The 21,984-nt window shown below is 39.0% G+C and overlaps 1 protein-coding gene across 4 annotated transcripts in view; it reads right to left on the bottom strand.

Moving 5' to 3' along the window:
• The window catches only part of LARP7 (La ribonucleoprotein 7, transcriptional regulator), a 62,808-nt gene that overhangs the window by 7,994 nt on the left and 32,830 nt on the right, over positions 1 to 21,984 (bottom strand). The window contains exons 1-11 of one of the 4 annotated variants that reach the window (XM_075750972.1): positions 21,858 to 21,984; positions 16,811 to 17,026; positions 15,242 to 15,342; positions 15,045 to 15,128; positions 11,818 to 11,982; positions 11,055 to 11,163; positions 9,080 to 9,454; positions 7,990 to 8,119; positions 5,026 to 5,183; positions 3,993 to 4,111; positions 1,066 to 1,225 (exon numbers count right to left, since the gene is read on the bottom strand). In XM_075750972.1, coding sequence (XP_075607087.1) covers positions 1,066 to 1,225; positions 3,993 to 4,111; positions 5,026 to 5,183; positions 7,990 to 8,119; positions 9,080 to 9,454; positions 11,055 to 11,163; positions 11,818 to 11,982; positions 15,045 to 15,128; positions 15,242 to 15,342; positions 16,811 to 17,018 — 1,609 coding nt within the window. In that variant the 5' untranslated portion in view covers positions 17,019 to 17,026; positions 21,858 to 21,984. Of the gene's footprint in view, positions 1 to 1,065; positions 1,226 to 3,992; positions 4,112 to 5,025; positions 5,184 to 7,989; positions 8,120 to 9,079; positions 9,455 to 11,054; positions 11,164 to 11,817; positions 11,983 to 15,044; positions 15,129 to 15,241; positions 15,343 to 16,810; positions 17,027 to 21,477; positions 21,603 to 21,732 lie in introns of those variants that run through there. The other 3 variants (XM_075750970.1, XM_075750973.1, XM_075750971.1) reach the window with 3 other exon arrangements.

Here is a 21,984-nt window from a genome sequence, read left to right as displayed (position 1 = left end):
TGGATCTCCGGAACACAGAATACTCGGGAAACGAATCTATCTCAAAATGACATTAGCAGTATTCAGTGAGTCTCAAACTTTAATTAACTTGGATATTAACATGAAAGTTAATGCTTCCATTATAGCTCTTCCTTCTGCAATCTTTAATCGATATTTCTGCGGTTTTACATCACTGCGTGCATGGAGCCGGGCCCTATGTGAGGATCTGTGCAGGAGTGTGGTAAAATATTTAAATACACAGATGAGAAAATCATCTGGATAGTTCTACCTGGCTTTTGTACATTTAGTATTTTTAGTGCATATCTAGAATGTAAAAAAGCTTTATCAATACAGTAACAAAGTTTGAGAGGCTTTTCCCCCCCACTTCTTCTGCCCCTCACTTTCATAAAGAGGTTTCTCCACACTTGGAAGACTAGTCCAAATCTAATACAAGAACAGCGGAACAGCAGAGTAATTGCAGGGGAAAAAACGCAAACAAAAAAACCCCACCAACACAAAAAACCCCACACATTAGAATGAGGTTCCAAAGTAAGCAAGTAAAAATTCTAGTGTAAATACAATTTAAAAAACAGGCATTACTGTGGCATAAGTTATTCAATTTCCTGAAAAAAGAAAGATTAATTAGAAGGCAAGTGCTAAAAGCACTGTAAGTGTATCCATGCTGTTAAATCCTTCTCCTGTTACTTCACACAAGTTGGGTATTTTCAAGAAAATCTTCTTTTAAAATTCTTTTGCATCACCAGAATGTTATACTCATAAAACTGAAATGTGAATTAAGTTCTATAGTCCATTGCCACTACAAGTGACATAAATAAATCCATCTCACCAGAATAAGGTTGATAAAAGGCAAGCAAAATTGTTATTTCCTCTGAATAGTGGCATAAAACCTTTTACTGTTTTACCAATTTCAGCATAATAGCAAAATGAGAAGACTCACATAAAAATGCAGTCTTTTCCCAAGCTACCAAGATATCTAAATATATTCCTAAAGCTACCGCACAATACCATCCTTTGCACAGTACTTAAGTCTTCTCCTGTGCTACAATTAAAAAAGAGAAGTCTTACCAGTGAGAACTTGGAATTTCCAGTTGTTTTTGATCTGTATTTCTTTGTATGATTTCATGACAACCTGTGCATCCTCAGGAGTTTTAAAACGGACATGACATTCCGTGTCTCCCTCCAGCATGTCAACATAAGCAACTTCAGCCAGCACTGCCAAAGCATCCTATCAAAGCATGTGAGAGAACAAAGACCATAAACCAGACTTAAAAAAAAAGAATACAAAAAGAGTGACTTTTTGACCATTCAATTTGTAGCTCATTGACATTTTCAAAAAGGTCATCAAGTAGAAGGCAATAACTGACCTTTCTTCATTTAATCAATGAATCTCTTGTCAAATAGTTTTGAATTAATATATTTTCTTCAGAAGGTTACAACCGAATTCTGATTTATGAGCCTACAACATCTCTTTCTCTCTCATCCTGCCCTTCAAGAACACTTTAAAGCAGTAATTCCTGAAGATGTTATTTCTTTGCCTAAGAATAAATTTACTAATGGAACATCAGTAATTATCCATTTATTTCAGTACTGTCTCTGTACGGACTTTTCTAAAAAAGGAAAAATTATTTGTGTACTATAATATCGACTCAAGTCGGTCCAACAGAAAAATACCTATGCATGAAACATTTAAAAGCAAGCTCATTCATGGCAGATGATTTGAGAAACGAGTAGTAGTAAACCAACCCTTCCTATCTTCATGAAGTGACCTCTACTTGAAAATTTTCACTAACAGAAGAATCGCACATGCTCTTTCAGATCAAGTACTTCACTTGTAATACCTGCTGTTAGGGAAATTAACTCAGACCACACATTCCTAGTCAATTTTGTTCACAGCAGGCAGCTCAACTAAGATGCTTCTATTCAACAATTACACACTGCTTTTAACCCTCCACTACCAAGGACAGCCTTCAAAGAAAACTTAAGTGCCAATACAGTCGAGATCATTTCAGAGCCAACCAAAGCTATTTTCCACTCTTAATTCTGCTATTCCTAAATCATGCTTACGTGGAAAACTACGAGGACCCAAACAGTTTAGCCGAGTTGGCAAATTCTACGTTCTCTGAGAAGCGCCTATATAGCAAAATATGGAAGTAGTGAAGTAAAAAAATTAAAACTTCAAAACAATATTAAAACTCTCTGCAAAGACCTTTCCAGTGTGTGGAAGTAATTAAGCCTGCCACACCAACAGAAATACAGATCAATTCCGGAAGTTTATTAAGGAAATAAACCCGAGATGCATGGCTTTGCGGCAGTGTCTGCCGTAGCTGTGACAGTCCAGGAACACAGGCAAAGCGAGGTTTTGTCGGACTGTCACCTTTTGTAAAAGCAACTGGTACGACCAGAAAAATTCACGAAGCGTCAAGCACGCTTTGCAGCTCCCAGTGCTGACCCAAAAAAAGAGCTGGTGCCCCCTAAAGATCATCGCTTCTTCAAACTACAGTTGTATTTTGCAATTCTGAGCCTCCCTAAACACCCTGCCTTATTTGTTCGCTAGCGTTTTATGAAATATTTTACCTATCTCCTTCTTATGGGAATCGAAGACATGATTAATAACAGCAAAGGCCACCCCAATCTTACTTGGTCCTCCTTTACTTTCATAAAGCCTTAGTTTCCCCTGAAACACTTTCCCCTAAAACTAAACAAAAGACTAACTGGAAATACTAAACAAAGGTAGTTTTTAGCTACAGCAGGAACAGTTAAGCTTACCTCCTGATGACATACGTTTAAGCTGTGACACCAACTTTACACAGTAAGGTGTATATTGCAGTCAAAGTGGCCCTCAATCCTTACAGTGACAGCTACTACATTCCCTCAGTGTCTCCAGCACTCAGACAACTGCCTACAAATACACCTAGCCAGATAAGACTGATTAAGTTGAAACCCTATCATCACTTTGTTTTCGGGGAGAGAAGTCTCTCATCTTGCTTAGATTTATGCACACGCTAAACTTCACACGCTTGCAAGCAGCTGGTGACTTCAAATGGACTACTCAGTTATAAATATAGGTAGTTTGATAAGTCATCTCAGAACTCACAGTTTGAGCCATTCTCTCATTGTCCTAAGTGGTCTGAATATTTATTCCAACATGAGTTAAAGTTGCTCAAATTCTTTCCAGTTGTTATTCATCCACAAGGGCAATTTGTGAAAGAAAATGTCCTGTGTCACATTCATGGAAAATTCTCTATCTGGAAAAAGCCTATTATTTCCTTTGGAAAACTTTTAATATTTCCATTTCAAAAGGATACAGCTTAGAACTGCTGCGTTCCTTAAAAGGACATACTCTACCTAACATGTCTAACTTTCATTATTCAAAACACTTTTTTTAAAATTTAGAAAAACAGCACTTGCCACGGTGGGGGGGGGGGGGGGGGAAGAAATGGGTGAATGAATTACTAGACAAGTCCTACTGCTGTCACTCTCACTGGAGTTGTGAATTTCTTACTGAAAAATAAAAAAGGGCAATTGTTTTCTCATGCAGAGAGCATTTTCTTGCCCTCAAATTCCTGTAAATGGTAAAATCCCCAATACAGTATTACAGATTTCTTTATCTGAATTGTGGCAGAATGCCTGGCACAGTGATAAATACAGAACACTGCGGCCCCTTTGTCTTCAACTTCTCTTTTTAAACTGGAAAGAACTACTCATCTTCTAGAGCATTATTTATTTTTGTCATTATTTTCATTATAAACTTGACATTGCTTGAAGTCCTCTCAAAGCTATTTTTTTGCTTTGAAACATCCTCTTTATTTTGCTGTTGTAAAACTTGCCATTAACGAGTATTAGAGAAGAATCCGTACACAGCTACTGGCCAAACAAATTCAATTAAAAAAAAAAATAGTAGGACTTGTTTAAACGGTATTCCATATTCAAACATTTGGGGGACAGCGTAAGAGGAAAGGCTAACAGCTACCCTGAGGTTACAAAGGCATTACCTTGATCTGCTTCCTGCCCGGCAGGGGCTCGGTGCTAATGATCTTCACAATTACTCCACTCACGAACTGGGGCCCCATTGTGTTAGCCTTGGCAGGAGGGGCAGAATCTTCACTGGTGGCTGCTCAATTTGAAAAGGGTAAAGGGGGGGAAGAAAAAGTTTTACATTCATTAGTTTGAAAAACTAAAAGATGTTATGAAAGCACATAAGCAACGTGATATATACAAGAAATGAAACAAGGTGCATTCAATATTGCTACTGCAGATAAAGACTTTTTTTTTCAATCTACGATCAAGACTGTTCACAAAGTAAAGTCGATGTGAAAAAAAAAAAAAAGGAAAAAGACAATATCTCCAAGAAGAGAGTCTTAGAGAAGTTTTTTTGGGGTTTTTACAGTCTACAGGGTCTCATAAGAATAATTTATATTCTACTGATTAGAGTTAGTATTTCAACCCTCAGTTCTAAAATGATTAAAAATAATCAGACAGGCATTGAAACGTCAGTATTGAAGTTAGTGAAAAGAAGTACAGAGGAACCAGAGCAAAAAGGAACAATTCTATCTATGAAAAATGTAGAAATTGAACTAAAAGGCCATCCTTACAAAGCTACTTTAAACTATAAGCTGATAAAACCCAATTTCAAACCATTTTTTGAATGCCTTAGCGAAATTGTTTTGTAAATCGCTGCAGGTATAGTTAAGCCTAAGCAAATCAGGCCCAAGTTACATCCTCAAAAAAGTCGATGCGTGATTTACCCCTCAGAGACAATTACTTGAGAAGATCCTTAAGCTTAAGAAGCCCTACCGGAATATGCTGAAATTACTTGTTTAGTCTCTACTTATAAAATTCCTTAGTCCAAAATCTAAATAAGATATGTTTGCTTTCAGTAATATTTGGCATTCAGAGAAAGCACCAGCATTATAGAAAACAAAACCATTCTGCAGTGTTTCTGGAGGACCAGGGTCTTTAATCAATTATGTTTGTGTAGCAGAATCATGAAGAAAACAAGACAAAAATTATAGCAAACAGGATTACATTTGTCATTTTCAGACTGAGGCTTTTTCTGCGCACAAGATTCCGTTTCCATCTCTCCCACAGGCTCAGGTTTGATTTGAGACATTGTTTTCTTTAAGGAGGCCATACTGGCTTTTTGAAGAGCCAAATATTCTTGCTTCAAATCCATCCACTCGGTCCTATAAGCAGCAACACAGGGACAGGATGTCAGTTGTAGACAAGAAAATAATGTTTAGAAACTCAGTGATCACTTAAAACAGTTAACAAATAACTTAAGCTGAACTTGGTGAGCAGTGAAGGCCATTCTTACCATCAGAGACCTCCCTGCACTTCAGTAAAACCAGGCCTTGTGAATATCTGCATTTTTACTATTGCACTTCAGCTTTTGATAGTCCAGGCCAGTTCTAACAAGACCAAGCTATCATTCAAAACAGACTGACTCCCAAATTTGTTTTACATATTCAGAAAACATATCCAACAGCTTGGTAAACTGTGTTTTCTACTGGAACTACACAGAGCATAGGCGCTCAGTTCAGAGTTAATTCAGAGACAGTGAACTCTGAATTCACTGAATTAGTTCAGTGAACCCACTCCTGTGTTACTATATTAAGAATCAGTCATTTTCTAGAAAAATCATTGATAGAAAATCAACAACTGGTTAAACTCACCAAAAACCTACTGAGATAAGAACATTCCTTACTATTCAAATGCATTTGGGCTAAAAAATACCACCACATGGAAGCAATTTATATATTTACATACATTTAACATGGAGATGTTTCTGCAAACAGCTAGAGCTTTGCTCCACAGAAACACAATGCCTACAGTGCCACTGTGAGAACGACTCATTGTTACCCTAATCTGTGCTATCAAACAAGCTGATAGAGGATTTTTAAAGAGGAGGATATCTTGTGGTAATGGTTTTAGCTGTTAACATTGACAACTGTATACTTCAAAAAAGCATCCAGACTCACCCAGGATCATACATTCTCAACAGAGCAAAGACATTAAAATAACAAAAGACCCACGTAATGATTCTTTGAGATAAAAAGGCAGCACCATTCCACAGCAAGGTATGGTATAAATACAAGCTCAAGGAGTTACTTCTTGTTAACTTGACTCCAAAGTGAAGACCACGGTGAATGAGTCAGGCAAGTATTTGCAATGCCTCTGCTCTTTTAAAACTGTTTTTTCTCCAGCTTTGCTACAGTTAACTAATATTTTAAACTCTTTCTTTCTCTGTATTTGATGCAGCAGTCTCAGAATCTCTCGAAGAGGACAAGCATCGCTGATAAACTGCCGGGTTTTGGTTTGTGGGGTTGTGGTTGTTTTTTGGTTTGGTTTTTTTTTGTGGACCCCTTTTACTTTAACATGGAGGTGCTTTCTGTGATTTAAAAAAAGTAAGTGCTTCCATGTTTTAGTAGAGGTGAATCCTGATCGCAATACTGAAATACCATCCAGGATTTTTTTTTTTTTTTGTCTACGCTTCAGTCGCAAGATTTTTAGATCCGGGAGAAGAAAAATGAAGGGTTTTGGCTGTAAGCAGATTACGGCACGTTTCTCCAAGAAGAACTAAAAGTATAAGTGTTGCTGAACAAGACAATTTTTCAGTGGCCTGTACTTAAAAAATTTGAAGCAATTTTTGAATTTTAAAGGACTCCCTTCGCTTTAACATGGAGGTACCTGCTGCCTAAAAAAGTAAGTGCTTCCATGTTTCAGTGGCGGTGGATCCTCATGTTCTTGAATGCATTTCTAGAAATTGGCTACAGCTCAAAAGATGCCCATTTATTGCATTAGCGGAACTACGTATATATACACCATGCTTTTCAGGTTTTTTTATTATTTAGCCTCCACTTAAGGACCCCCACAACTTAAATGTGGATGTACTTGCTTTGTTCCTGAATAGTAAGTGCTTCCATGTTTTAGTGATGGTGAATCCTTTTCTCAACTGAAAACACTTGCCCCTCCACCTAAGAAATCGGATCCTGAAACAACTAAGCTGCGTTTGCACTGCGCACGCGGTCTCTGTGTTAAAAGCAAAGCAAAACTTCGCATCACGGTATATATGGCACAAGATGGCAAGGACCCCCTCTACTTTAACATGGAGGTACTTGCTGGATGCCTGAAAAGTAAGTGCTTCCATGTTTTAGTTGTGGTGACTCCTAAAAGCCCAACGGTTAGAGGCACAAATATTTTTGTGAAGCTTCTGGAGTGGCAGGACTGAGAAACCAGGTGTAAATTGATGGATTTGCAGTTACTGTTAGAGGCGGAATTATTGCAGAACTCTACACAGCAGTAATTAAGTGAAAACTCTGAATCGTTTCAGCTACAGGCTAATACCGTTGCTAATATGCAACTCTGTTGTATAAAAATTGGAATTGCACTTTAGCAATGGTGATGGACTGTTAGACATACCAAGATTTAAATAGTCTGAAAATATATTCCAAAGGTTGGAAACTTTGTGAAATCACTGTATTAGCTATAAAAATTCAATAAAGTACGCAAAACTTGTGACTGAGAATATTCAAAGAACACCCTGCATACTCCAGGAAAACACTTTCAAGTAACATGACTAATAGAACAATGTTCCAAATGCCCAAGGTTTTAAAAAAAGAAAAAAAAATTGGCTACCATTAGGCCAAAAGACCATCACTACTGGGTTCTGCAGTTACAACAAAAATAAACTAAATCCAAGATAAACTAAATGCAAAATTGATTACATAAAAAGCTGAGCCAACCCCAGCCTATGCCTAATTAATCCAGGACTGGGATTTGATTTATCCATCAAACGGAACAAGCTAGGATTAATTTAGCTAACAATCGGCTTTATTTATTGAAATCTCCTTTGCCCACAACTACCTAGTACTGAGAAAAAATATTAAATTGTTTCCGTGAAACCATGGAAAATGGAACACTCATGCTACAAAAGGCTACGAAGCAATTCACCAATAAATGCCTCCCCATCCACCATGTTTCATAACCTACTTGGAAAGTACTCTGAGTGGAATGACTTCTTCACCCATTTTGTGTCTTTCTTTGTGTTTTTTCTTATGTTTCCTTTTAGATTTTGAAAGGGATGTGTCTTTTTTGTCTTTGTCTTCTTCTGCAGAAACATCTACATTAATTAGAAAGTCCAAAAGAAAAATGTTTAGTTCTAACATTGACAGACACTTAAAGATACAGGTATATATTTCCCTAGAATGGGACAGTATTGTCCTCAATAGTTTAATGAACACTGGTTCTTTGATTCCTTTCACAAAAATCAGAGCCTACAACCTGAGTTTAGCCTCCAGTCGTGGATTCTCGTCAACCCAAATGTGATTTCAATGCAGCTTTTAATCCTTCGATTGCCTTTTTATCTCCTGTAAGAAACTGGGATCATCAGCTTTTTCTTTTCTATTTTAATCTTATCTAGATTCCTATACCGTCGCCATCTGCCTAGGCTGTTTAATGCATACTTTACTCCAGCGAAGGTCTATTGATATTAACTTCTTTGTGAACTATTTTTACTTCTGATGAGATTTACCCGCTTCAGTGTTGAAAGTTCTTTCCTATCCTCCATGCAGCTTATCTCCTTGGAATGACTCATCACCAGGTTTAAATTTAACTGCAAGCAACACCACATATTCCTAAACTGACCTTGTTATGCCTCCACCGTATCAACCATTTTTCACCTACTGACCCAAGCAGAACAACCTTTTACCAGTTAAGTTTTCAGTCTTTCAAAGACAGACATTCAGTAATAAACCTATTAGCCTCCAAAAGTCAGTTCACCGATAATGCATTTGTATTACACTTGTTACATTTCTCGTTGCTTTCTTTGCAACCCCCCTTTCCGCACTTACTTGTGACCCTCTAGTATACCAAGATTCCTATTTACTTAACTTAGGCCACTACAAATAAGATTTCTAATGCAAAGAACACAGTTTCTTTAACTCGAGCTTTTCTCCTTATCTAGATTTTCCTCTCGTTACTAAGCCTACCATTTGTCATCTGCAAGAGATACATCTGCCATTTGATTTCATTCACGAGTATAAATCACGAAGACACTAAAAAGAGATGCAAGAAACTTTACCGTTGGAATCTTTCGGAGCTTCACTTGTTTCTTCTTTTACAGGACAAACTTCATCCTTTTGAACGGTTTTCTTGACTTTTGGAGTCGATGTCTCACCATCTCCAGAGCTGGTTCTTTTTCTCTTCCCCGGCCTGCTTTCCCAAGGTACCTCTGAGCTTTCTGTTCTGTCCCATTTTCTTTTCTCTCTCTTTGAGGGCTGTCTGTGAGTCTCCGTCCCCTCCATTTCTGAACACTCTGATGAAGTCCTGTGTCTTTTCGACTTGGGTACTTGCTCTGTTGTAGTGTTTGCATTTGATTCCTTTGTCTCTACAGCTGCTTGTACACTGCTCTCTTTCTTGAGTTTGGATTTCTTTTTTTTCTTCTTTTTCTTCTCTTCTATATTAAAAATACAATATTTAAAACTGCCAATGATTAAAAACAAGATTAGATTAACTGACCTAAGTAAACAACCACGATATCGTATGTCATGATCATTTATGAACTATTTATTTAACATCTGGGATGTTAAATAAAACCCCTGTCTCTGCCATCTCTGACTACAGGACAGATGCAATACATGGTCCCAAAGTTCTTCGTAGGCATTTAAGCAAAAGAGAAAAAAAAAACCACACAGATAAGACTCTCAGTCTGCCAAAGTGAGAAAGACCTCAAGGGCAGCTTGACTCCAGGATTCCCGAAGCATTTGCTCTCAAATTAAAAAGCAAAGAGCTAAACTTCTTTGCTTCTCCTTAACAAATGGACATTTTCTTACGTCATCCCTTACTTGTCTTTGACAAGGGACACCTTCTTCCTTTTAGGCCAAAAAAAAAGACTACCAATTTGTATTGTAAGAATAAAGTGAGACGCTCAGCGCAATGAACATATCACACTACTTGTATAATGAACAACTATTTGCCTACTAAATTAAAGGATATTAACCAATCTGAAAAAAAAAAATCTTTTTATTTTCAATACTGTCTACTTGCTTCAAAGTTCTAATAGGCAGGATGCAGTATGAAGCAGTAGAGAGTATCTTCGGAGGATTTAAAGCATGGTTTAAAAAGCACGTCTTTGCTGTGGTTTTTGTTTGGTCCTAACAGCCCTAATAGGTCCTGGTGCAACAAAGAATTAGTGCCAGTAGTGAGGAATACAACATATGACTCATCATGCTTATGGAAAAGGTTGGAAGACATGTCAAGTCTGGGAAATTGTATCACTTCATCAGAAATGAGGAAAAATGTTTCTGTGATCAAAGTTGCAAAGTAATCCTGTGATGCTGCTTTGTGAGTTATAGTAGATAGTATTTATTGGAAACATGCTCAACTGTGAATTCAAGATTCATTTCTCGGCAATATCCTCCAGCTTTTTACGAGTAATTAGGAATCACGTAAAGTGGAATTGTAAATACGCTGTAAAACATTCATTCCGCTATAGACTGCTTCTGGTCCAAAAAGGAAGACACTCAAAAATCCACTGTTTTCATAGTTCTCTCACAGAGTTTCAGCAGAGAGAAGAATACCACAAGGTTTGCTCACAAGTCAGATGATTACAAACTCATCTGAACAGCACTAACGTTTATGTATAATTGTGCTGTTATGTCTGTAACTTTCCCTTCAATACTAAATATTTCTAAATCAATCTGTGTCAAATTTGTCTTTTGCTAATGCTACACGCTTCGATAATGATTACGGTACAGTCTGAAAGCAGCTCTGCCAGCTTAACAATGACTAATGGTGGCAGCTGGCAACAGAGGAAAAAAGAAATTAAGTTCCTTACCGAGCAGGAAAACAAAAAGGCAGAAATTTACTGTATTTTAGTTTTTCAATTTCATTCTTAAGCCTACATCGGCTACACAGCAACACGCATTTTTGTTTTTATAAAGTTTTTAAGAAACATGAGGTCAGACCACAATAACACAGCGGTTCAAAATGCTTTCTTCAGAAGTTGAGGCACAAACCGGTTTGTTTCTTGATCCCAATAACTTAGTAACACTTACCTACTACACTGCTGTTACTTGTATTCAGTGCAGGAACAGGCTTATTCTTTACTGTTTTGGGGAAAATCCCAGGTTTCCGTGGCGCTTCTTCTGGTGGATTATTCAAAAACTTAAAAAAAAAAAAAGAACATTCACAAACCATTATTATTTTTAGTAGGTTTTTTAGTACATTTTCTTTCTTAAAGAATCTCCATCCAAGTTAAAACCAGCAGTATATGATATATACACAGAGGTATAGATAGCTCTTTCAGTGGTGTGGTTTTACATGAGTTTGCTGTTGTTGTTGGGGTCTGCTTTTTAAGTGCAGAGCTTGCTTGATTTCACATCAATTTTATTTCACAATAATCATAATTATGACATTGAAACATAAAATGTTTTTCAACTGTCAAATCACATTCTCACATTCAAATACAGAACATTAGGTACGACCATGCTTGTCTGATTAAATTTAATAGCCACTGTACTCTTACACAGAGATTTCTATTTCCAAAAAAGATGCCAAGAGCGGCCAACTAAATTACTCCAAAAAAATACCCACTATGCTTCTACTAAGTCTCCAGGTTATTAACAGAATTACACTTTTAAACAATTGTGGAATTGATTTGAGGTTTGGGGGTAGGAGACAGGAACAAAACTCCTGCTAAGTTAAGTTTTTAAATTATGGTATTTTAGGAATTTCTCTAAGATTCAGTAGGTGAGCTAGTGAAGACCACACCATCCGTATCAGGAAGAATGTTAGCAGACCAGAGGCACCATTACTCACCTCAATAGCTTTCTCTGCTTGCTCTTTAGTTTCAAATTCAACGAAGGCAAATCCCTTTGGATCGCCAGTACTTTTATACCGGGGTATACTGACGTAAACTACGTTACCACACTTTCCAAACACCCGCTCAATCCAACTGTGATTGACGTTTTTGGGAAGCAGCTCCTGGGAAAAAAAAAAAATAGAGAAAAACGGAAAAAACTATTTTCCCCACTACTGTATTACCGTTGTGTCACATGGTTAACTACCTCTTCTAATTAAAAAGTTGCACAACAAAATATATTGATGTGACAACGTAGAGAAACTTGTTATTTCCGTATCCTTGCTGAGAGGTCATAGTATTCAGGTAGTAAAAACAGTAATCTGAAACCGGATCCCTAATCGTTCATATACCTCTAACAAATACATTATATATTTAATTTAGATGTTTATCTTCTTCCTGTGACACATACCAAGAGATCACCTGCAGCTGTATCTTTGCAACATGAAATATTTGCAAATTTAAGACCTCCAAGCAAACATAATTCTGCATTGTCTGAAACTATCCACTACAGAGCACAAGGATTTTTTGTTGTTGTTGAGGGTAATCCAGGTATCACAGAAAGAATTTTTGTGGGTCAGTAAAAAGTCACTACTCAAACTGATAAATTCCTGCCAGTAGCTGACCTTTTAAAGCTTAGCGGTTAGCACTTAGAGCCTAGTTGATCAGATGCAGCAGAAAATTTTAGCCGGCTTCTTGGATAATAAAACTGTCTGATTTTTATTTCCTTAAACTCCTTAAATAGAAAGGCATTTTAGCAGCTTGCAGACATCATTTCTCAGGTCCTAAATGTTTTTACCCTTCACCAATCAAAGAGAAATCCTGTCGTATCAATTCCTCAATAGACCCAACCGAACACTTTAAAACTCTACTCCCAAATCCATGCCTCAACAACAATGGCGAGACAGCAATACCTGTTTTTTCTCATAGCAAGTCACTGCACTAAAAGGTTTTCCTTGTAGGAAAACATTATTTATCACATCCAGGTAGAAAACTATTTTTCCATGAACTTCATCTGCCTGAGAAAAACACTTCATTACGGTTTTGGTATAAAGTTGAAAATTTTGCCAGTTACTTGAAGCTTTAAAAATACAGGGAGATGAGTAGGAAAGTAATATTGTATGTCCAAGCATAGCTTATGTTAAAGCATGTGAAAAAGAGGAACTCACTAACCATAAGATTATTTCAGAGAAATTTAATGAAAACTTCCCCCAAATCAAATGAGATTGTAAAAAATATAAAGCGATTAAGTTACTACTCTATGAAGCAGCACATCTTTAAGTCTCGATTCCTAGTTCGGAAACAAAGCTTTGTCTTTCTACATAAATTCAGAAAACATACTACTGCTGGAGACAGTCCCTCACAGCTGAGGCTTTAACTGTAATCTTTGTATTAATCCAACACAGAAAACTTTCTTTCACCTACTCCAGAATTAAACAAAACTTACCAACATTTAGACTACTTCTGCTCCCTGCCATTGCTACATACCAGTCATTTAACATGGCTTACAATTTCTGTAATTGCAGTATAAAAAGCAGATACCTCATACACTAGCCTTTAAAAAGAAATCACCCTTTTTGGTAGCAATAAGAGAAGATAATGGGTTGCTACACATTCTCTAAATTAAAGTTCTCTATGAATTCAGTAACTCACAAAACACATCAGTTACATATCTTGGTCTTACAGAAAAGCTTAAAATTAAAAACCATTTAGCTATGTATTTAAGCCATGTATGTAGACTATGTAGCTCATTAAATTTGGAATATCTTTTCAAAAAAATGATACAAAGTTCTTGAGAAGTTCTAAGCAGTCCCTGTAATCATGTTAGGGAAATAGTATGATCGGCACATTGTACTTAAACTAATAACCTTTTCTGGGCTTTTGTTAAAGCAGCATTTTGGGCATGATTATTACGCATCTTCATCACAAAAAGCTTGGTGCCTGCTTGAAATTAGTAATTCAGCTGCTAACAGCTATAGCTATACACCTAAATTGACATTAGCCATGAAAAGCTTTCTATAGAGACAAAGGGAATTCCACGCTGGCTTCAATTCTGTTGAAAAAGAAAAATTGCACAGGATTTTCAAGAAGTGACAGTTCAACCATCAGATGTCTTTCCATGCTACCACTTAAGTGGCTCAACAATAAGAGGTGTTTCGCTCCGACACATCTAAAAATATCACGTTGAGATGCGTAGTTTTTCCGCCAGCAGAAGCTGTTTTCATTTAAATTAATGAAGCATTTCAGTATCAAGATAGCCATAGGACAGTGTGCTATTAAGAGCATTTTTATTCTTCTTAAAGCCCCCTAAAAATAAGACTAGCTTATTTAGGTACACTCTGGCTTTAAAAGAATGATGTTTGTATGTTACAAGACCAGAGGCACTCGCAGTAACAGATTTCGTAATCAGACTGTACTTTATAAGGTACCCCGATTACCTTGCTAACTCAGCCAGATCCTGTTTGATAAAACTAATAAAGTTATTCTGAAGCTCTGACTACATTACTGTGATTTGTAAATCTTTCTTGGCACCAGTGTTACTCCTCTAATGACATTAACTAGAAAAGCCCAGTGAAAGCAGCAGTGGCTAAATCAAAGTGCACCTTTTCTCATTAGCATGTGAAGCTGCTCTTTGCTCAAACATTTAAAATTATTTAAGCTGGTACAAGAAATCAGTGTACCAAACTAATCCCTTTCCTGCCATTGTCACTGCACAAGAGTAGCCAGCAACCTCCAGTCCCTCCCTCTGTCAACAAGGCTATTGATGCACAGATACATTTCTGAGACAAAAAATATTTACTGCATTAAACATGCATATTAATCCCACTCTACAGGCCTTAGCATTAAGTTCCGTCCCTCACACTGTCCTTTTCTTTTGGAGGAAAAAAAAAAAAAAAAGAATCAAATTCTATTAGCTTTTATACTTTATTTAAACATTTCTTGTACTACATCCATGATGTTCTCTGAGAAAGTCTACCTTCTAGTTCTGGTAAATATATGTGGCTGCCTCATGTTGGTTTTGTCGTTCTTAATACATTAAATAACACTATGCAATTAGATTGTCATAGACAACGCACACTGGGTTTTGCACTCCTAAGGAATTAACAGCAACAAAGTTTAAAGGAATTTCCACAATTGGAAATAAAGCACTCTGCCAGAGACAAGGCATATACAAGTAGAAGCTTACCACATAGACCGTACGACTATCCACATCCTTTGGTTGTTCACCCAGCGGTTGGCGTCTTCGGATTCTAGTTCCTTCTAAATCCAACTAAAAGTAACAAAAAGAGAACAAGCATTTTCTGTAAGATTATTGCCTACTTCAGTACAACTATCATTATCACCTCAGCACCAACAGATACAAAACAGTGAAATATTTAATACCTCTACAACAGACGAACTTTTAACTGCTCGAGCTATCAGCTTTCCATCAGTAGTCAATTTTTTCATTTTGTTGAAAGAAACAAGAAGTGATATGTCAACATCTAAGGGATAAAAAAAAAGTGCAAATGATGAAGTCAGGGTAATCTAGGAAGCATCAGTTAGGTGTTCTAATCTCACATTAAGACTCCACTAGTATTTTTGTAAAACAATCTAGAAATCATAAGCGCAGTATGTAACCGTGCTGCCAAGGATTTACAGAAATTTTTTACCATCAAAACTAAAGTTTCAAGTAAACATATATCTTATTTTCTTTTGTCCTAACCTTTATCAAAGGAATTTTGTTCTTTTACCTCCCCCACCGATAACTATTGTCTTTGAAAAGAAAGGAAGAAAAACCCCTTTCTGATGGAGTTTTACAATACAAAAACAATTTGCATTGAAAACATGCCTCTCCTTGGAGTACTCAATTAAGTGTTTAACCCAGTCTTCCCAACACAAAAGAGCCCCTGCTCCCACTTCAGTTGCAATGAGTCATGCCGATAAAACCTTGACAGAAGATGATGTAGTATTAAGTCTTAATAAAAAAAAAAAAAGGTAAAGACATCCAAACTCTAACACCTCCAGAAAACATAGGGTAATTTTATCCCTCTGAAGGCGCTTTTTTAAAAGCTGGCCTGAAGTTCAATATAACTGAGGACTATACCCAGCAGATAGGAGGTTATACTTCTCACCTAATGCAACCGGACTAATGGTTTACCTTTCTAATAAACATGGACTCTGTAAGAAAATAAAAATAAACAAATATTTCTGGAAACTGCTATTCTTTCCTTTTGATGGAAAAGGACCACCTCTTCTTACAGACATAGCACACTTCTAGTCCACCTGGCATAACACAGTTAACTGAACAATTATACTGATAGACTATTTACCACACACATACAGATTTTTAAAGCAAAAGCATACCAGTCACTTCAGCTAATGTGCAAATTAATTTCTTCAGAAACTGGCAAATAGTTTCAGAAGGAAGCTCAATTTCCTACTCTGAAGTCAAATCAACCACGTCAAAAGTTGTCTAAAGCAAAGAGACCCACAGTAGCCCCACATGCAAATACGCAATTTCTCACATATCAAACTTGTGCAGAAAACACACAAAAAGCATATCCATCCGCAAATCCCAGTGACATTTTAATTTCTGGGTATATCTACCCTACAAGTCAAGTCCTGTACCTCCAAGGGCAAAATGTCCTTTGATGGTTTGCTTATTCTAAAAATTGTACAAAGCTAAAAAAAGAAAGCCAGGTCTGCCAAACAGTCATTTCTACCCTGGCAGATGCCTTTTACTGATAGCTGGTAGGAAAGGAAAAGAGAACCACTAAATACAATTTCTAAAAAATAGACCAAGCTCTGCCTCCTTAACTGCTAATCCTAAAGGTGGTTTCCAGCATGAAACTATTGTCTTCCCCAGGAGTAGACATGCACCTCAAAATCACTCGTAACTGTCACCAGCAATACAGTGAAGAAGAAAGTCAAACACATGCATTTACTGAAATGTAGTGAATATAAACTTACACCCATCTCTGGACTTTTCTATTTGTTCTCGGAGAAATCTGTCTTTGTGGAGATTAACATCGCCAAACCAGAAATCCACTTGTTTCGCTATATCTGCCAGCACCTGTTTAACCCTTGACCTCTTCTTTTTCTCTCTCTCCTTTTTCTGTTCAGTGCTTTCTTCTTCCATGGCTTTGTCTCTTGCCGTTTCAGTCTCCATTCCTGTCATTCTGTCAACTGAAAGTTAAATATAACCTTTAAGAAAAACAAAAATACTCTTATTTCAAGGCATAAACATTCTTGTTTTATCTTACATGAAAAGCTTCACACAACCCCTGTGAGACTATGTGTCATTCGTTATTTGTAGCGTAGAAAAATACAAAGCATACAGAAGATGAGGAAAATTGGGTCACACAATAACTCTACGGTGAACACTAAGCAGGAACTCGTGTCCCATGGCACCCAGTACTGCCCTTCACCTGCAGAGATTCACTGGAGGCAAGATGGTACCAAACTGCAGGCTCTTCATTTAAAATTTGTACTATTGTGTTAATTCTGAATGTCTTCTGAACAGTCTGCCCTCCCCATTAGATTCCTAACAGCAGCTTTTGAATTTCAGCAGCAGTCATGGGATTCACAGTTCCAACTGATTTGGCGAGGTATCAGAAAAGCAGCACTATTAAAAAATATATATGTATATAGTCAATTCTTCAAAGCACTTGTGCAGGTCATCAAGTGTGTTTAATAATACATAACTTCCCTGTTACAAGAAAAGGAAGCTACTTGCTAAAGAGAACCTACAAAAACTTGATCTAAAAAGCAGGCTATTTGCCTCCCAATAAACACATTTTCTTAGACTTGAAAACAGACAGAAATAATTTGTTCGCTACTCCCCATACCTCCCAGTACAAACCATTAGAAAGAACACACAAAAAACCCAGAGCACTATACATTTCAGAAATTACCCTTTTATGTAGGTGAAGCAGAGGGGGAAAAAAAAAAAAAAAAAAAAAAAAAAAAAGAGTTGGATTATAAGACTTCTGAAAAGGCTGGCCAAGGGATCGTGCTCAGCAGGGATACATTGTAAATCCAGCAGTTGCAAACAGGTTACACTGACACAGGCAGCAGCTGAAGCGCTGGCTACAAAAGTTTATGGTATGACCCCTAAACCAGAAGCATAAATAAATACAACATAAAGATATACTTAGACAGCTAGTTGATATTCAGGGCAGGTCAGGGAATAGTAAAGTTTGTTTTTAAAATGTCAAAAACGCAAACCACTCTCTCTGTCAATTGCCAAGGCCCTACCAAAGAGCAGTAATTCACAATCTTCCAATCCTGCCTTGGAATATGTTCTAACACATTCTTACTTGCAAGTCCATGTGGCAATCGCTACGTGCTACACTTACACAGACATTTTTCCTTTCTCTGGTTAGGGCTCTTTCACCAACCCTCACTGATTTTTAATGGCAAACCAAGTTCTGTCAGAACATCAGAATCAGGCTCCTAGAAATTAAGGATTAACTAGAGGGAAGAGACTTCAACATACAGATTTGCCTTTAAAAATATAAAAACTTTTTAATGCATCAAGTTGCCTTTTGCTGTTCCCATTTCAATTTGCTGTAGGTAGTCAGTCCTCCCTGAAAACTGCCAGTCACCACAGTACCTCATTATACATGAACAAAACAAAGCGATACTGCCAAAAGCAGATGGCTTTTTGAAAATGAAATTAACACAAAAATTAAAGTAATTAATGTAGCAATCACCACATGAAAGACTTCTCAGCTCTCTGCCAAGGCAACATAAGAAGGAAAGGTGAGTACAGTCATCAGAGAGGAAGCCCACCTCTACAACAGGATGACAAAAATGGAAATGGTCTTCAAATTATTGTGCAAATCAGGCTTCCTTAGCCGGATATCAGTTTCTCTCCCTGCTGTGACCACTCAAGATAGCGAAAGGTCAACAATCACCTTGAAAAGATAAGCCAGGTAAAACTCCCACAGAAGTTCAAGCTCCATTCAAGCCCTTCAGCAAGATATTTATATTAATAATCAGCAGAACAACGTACTGTTTAGCTGAGGGCCATAGCGAGTTGCACCATTAAAGGTAAAGCATTATGATGGGATCCTTTTAGCGGCTGAATAGTATTAAATGACCACTCTGACATATAACAAATGTAGCTCACGTACAGCAAGATTTATTTTAAGAAGCCATTTAAGTGCTGCGTGCATTTTGAGTCACTCAGCCTTGGGACTTCCTTCCCAGGAGAGAGGTTCTCCTTCAAGCTTCAAGAAAAACAGCTGCAAGCTGTATTCTGGGCTACCCAGCCCCCCAGCCCTCACTTTGCGCTACTTGCTTTAGAAATGAAGCTTTGAGGAAAAATTACTTTGGAGGAGCTTGGGAATACAGAGCCAGAGCAAATGTCAGCTATGAATCTATAATTAGATTCTGTATACAATCTTACACTTAGTATTGTAATACCCATACCTGAGACAACACCAGATTAAAACTCAGGATATAAGAAAATACTGTTTCTAAGTAAGCACGTCAATAACTCATAGCACCCGCTTTTTTGCTTGGTATTCGCTGCTTTTGCGGTTACTTTCGCAAACCTGAACTCATCCACGAAAGCTGCAATGCCAAGATAAAAAGACATACAAGCCTGTTATTTTTGACTTGCCAATTCTCACACTGCCAGCTCACAGCTGCAAGCGCTATTCTGACAGACAAATAAAGTCAGAATAAAGCAAAAGCAGGGTCAGAATATCATTCTGTTAAAACAAACCAGCTGCCATCACTCTAGCTTTCCTCAAATGAAATAAAAGCACAGTGTCTATGTGTGAGACTGAAATCAGAAAAAGGAGAGACAATTAAGCAGGGGGGAGGGAACTCTAAACAAAGCAAAGATAAAGTAAATTAAAATAATACAGGTCCACACAAATCCACAGTAACTTATTTATATACTTTAGAAGGCAAACATTAAACACATCAGTGCTAACCTGTACACAGCCGAGTTCCAAACCCAACTTCTATTGTTATAAAGATCTAGAAAAATATCATCCAACTGAAGTGTAACCCAGAGACTGGAAGAAACAGGGTTCCAGGTATAAAATATCCTTTATTCCTTTATATTGAGCACTGATGCAAATGCTTGCTTGCTTTGGACATTTTAAATAGCCAAATAGGACAAGGGGGGAGGGTAGGAGGAAAAAGAATAATTCTAAATACTTTTTATACTACGAAAATATTTCCTTATAGTCAATGGCAACACTTCCTCTTCTGCAGATTTACTCCAAAATAAATGCAAGTATTCAGCAAACCTTGAACTACTTGCCAAAAAGCACTCTGTAATCCACCTTGCATATTCTTACTGCAATATACACACAGGCAGAGCTGCAGCAGTTAAAAGTTCCCATCCTACCTTGTAACTTCACTCCACAAAAACTGTGCTAAGGAAGGATACAGATTATTACATGAAGACCAGCACAATTTTCTTCTTGGCCTAAAAAACAGAGGACCTCCTGCATTTCCTCCATTTTAACCAATGAAAATAATACATCATTTTCAACCTACATTTAAGGCATTCAAGACATGTCACAAAACCAACACGCTCATGAACAGAAAAGGCTTTGCCTCCACGTGACAGTCAGTGATGGGTGTTAGGCTCTTTCCAAAGGCAGACCCCACTGTGTCAGGCAATCACGGTTACCCTTTCCTCTGTCATCTGGACAGGCAGAAAGTGGGTTTTTAACAAAACGCGGGCCCGCAGCACAACACTATGATTACACGGATTCAGCTATATGAACCAACAGTTCACGGACACCAAAAGGGCAGGGCAGCTCTCTCATCTTACTTGCTACACAGTCCTCCCTCAGAGTATCTCACCCTCTGGTAAACCAGTTCAACGCTGTGACCTGTGAAGTAAGTCGCTACTTTCTGGTCTTTCCTTGCTGGATGAGTGGGTTAAACCAACTCATTAAGGAGCTTAACAAGCAGCAGAGCTGATGAAGAGAAGCTGCAAGGCTAAGTACTTGGGAGCAAGATAGAGGTGGGTACAAGAGCAAGACATTCTGCTGCCCTACCAGCAGCTGCGCGCAGCCTGGCACAGAAGCCCTGTACAACTGTAGGAGAACCTTGTCTTCTTCACCTTTCAAAGGGGTAACGCACAATGCGAAACACGTTTTTCTAGCCCCAATTTCATCTTTGCCAGCATAGCAACTGGCCAAATCCCAGTTGCCAACAAGGCCAACCGCCATACATTTGGCGGCTGCACGGGCATTGACCACTGCAGGGTTCAGCACCGCTGCTGCGATTGCTCATAGCCCTTGTACGCACAAAAAAAGGTAAACCAAGCCAAAAGTCAGCCGCTCCCCACGTCCCCCCCTCAACATGGGATCTTTTCTTCCAACACGAGATGTCAGGCCTTGGCCACGTGTGAAGCCACCCCAACCAGCACCGTGACCTGCGCTTCACCCGAAGGTTAAGTCACCAGTCAGGCTCGAAGGGCTGCGGCAGCAGAGCCCCAGGATGACACCGAGGAACAGGGTCAGTTAGAAAGCCTCTAGGAAATGCCACACGCGTCGGCAGACGTGGGCACCGGGAAGGAAGGATGCCCAGGAGCCGAGCACGGGGCAGAGGACCACTGGAGATGAGGCCAAGGCACGGTTAAGGGGGACAAGTGGCGCTACCCGAAGACGACAGGCGGAGAACGACGCTGCCCTGACCAGACGGCTCCCGCTCTCCGCCTGAGGGGCCCGACCAACGGCCCGGCACGCGCAGGCCCCTCAGCCCAACGGCCGCCGCCTCACCTGGCGGCACGAGGCGCGCCCGGCGCATGCGCCTGGCCCCGGACGAACGACGGGGGGCGGCAGCGCCCCCTATCTGCGCCGCCCCTACCGCCGCCTCACCCGGCTGCCCACCCCCCCTCGCCGCCCGCCACTGACCTGCCGCCGCGCCCGCAGCGCTTCGCCAGGCGACGTCACCGCGGGGACACCGGGCCGCGCTGCCCGCCTCTCGCGACGAGCCCTGCCCCTCCCCCCCTCCCCAGCTCCTCCTCCTGCTCCCTCACGGCTCCGTCGTCAATCCCGGCGCGACGCGCAGCCCCCGCAGGGAGAAAAGCCCCGCGGCGCCGGACCACGCATGCGCAGCGCAGCAGCGGCCGCGCCTCGCTCGGGGCACGTGATTTCCCTCTCGCG

Source organism: Balearica regulorum, chromosome 4, assembly GCF_011004875.1.
Source record: "Balearica regulorum gibbericeps isolate bBalReg1 chromosome 4, bBalReg1.pri, whole genome shotgun sequence".
Lineage (NCBI taxonomy): Eukaryota > Metazoa > Chordata > Aves > Gruiformes > Gruidae > Balearica > Balearica regulorum.
This window is presented reverse-complemented; position numbering and strand designations above follow the sequence as displayed.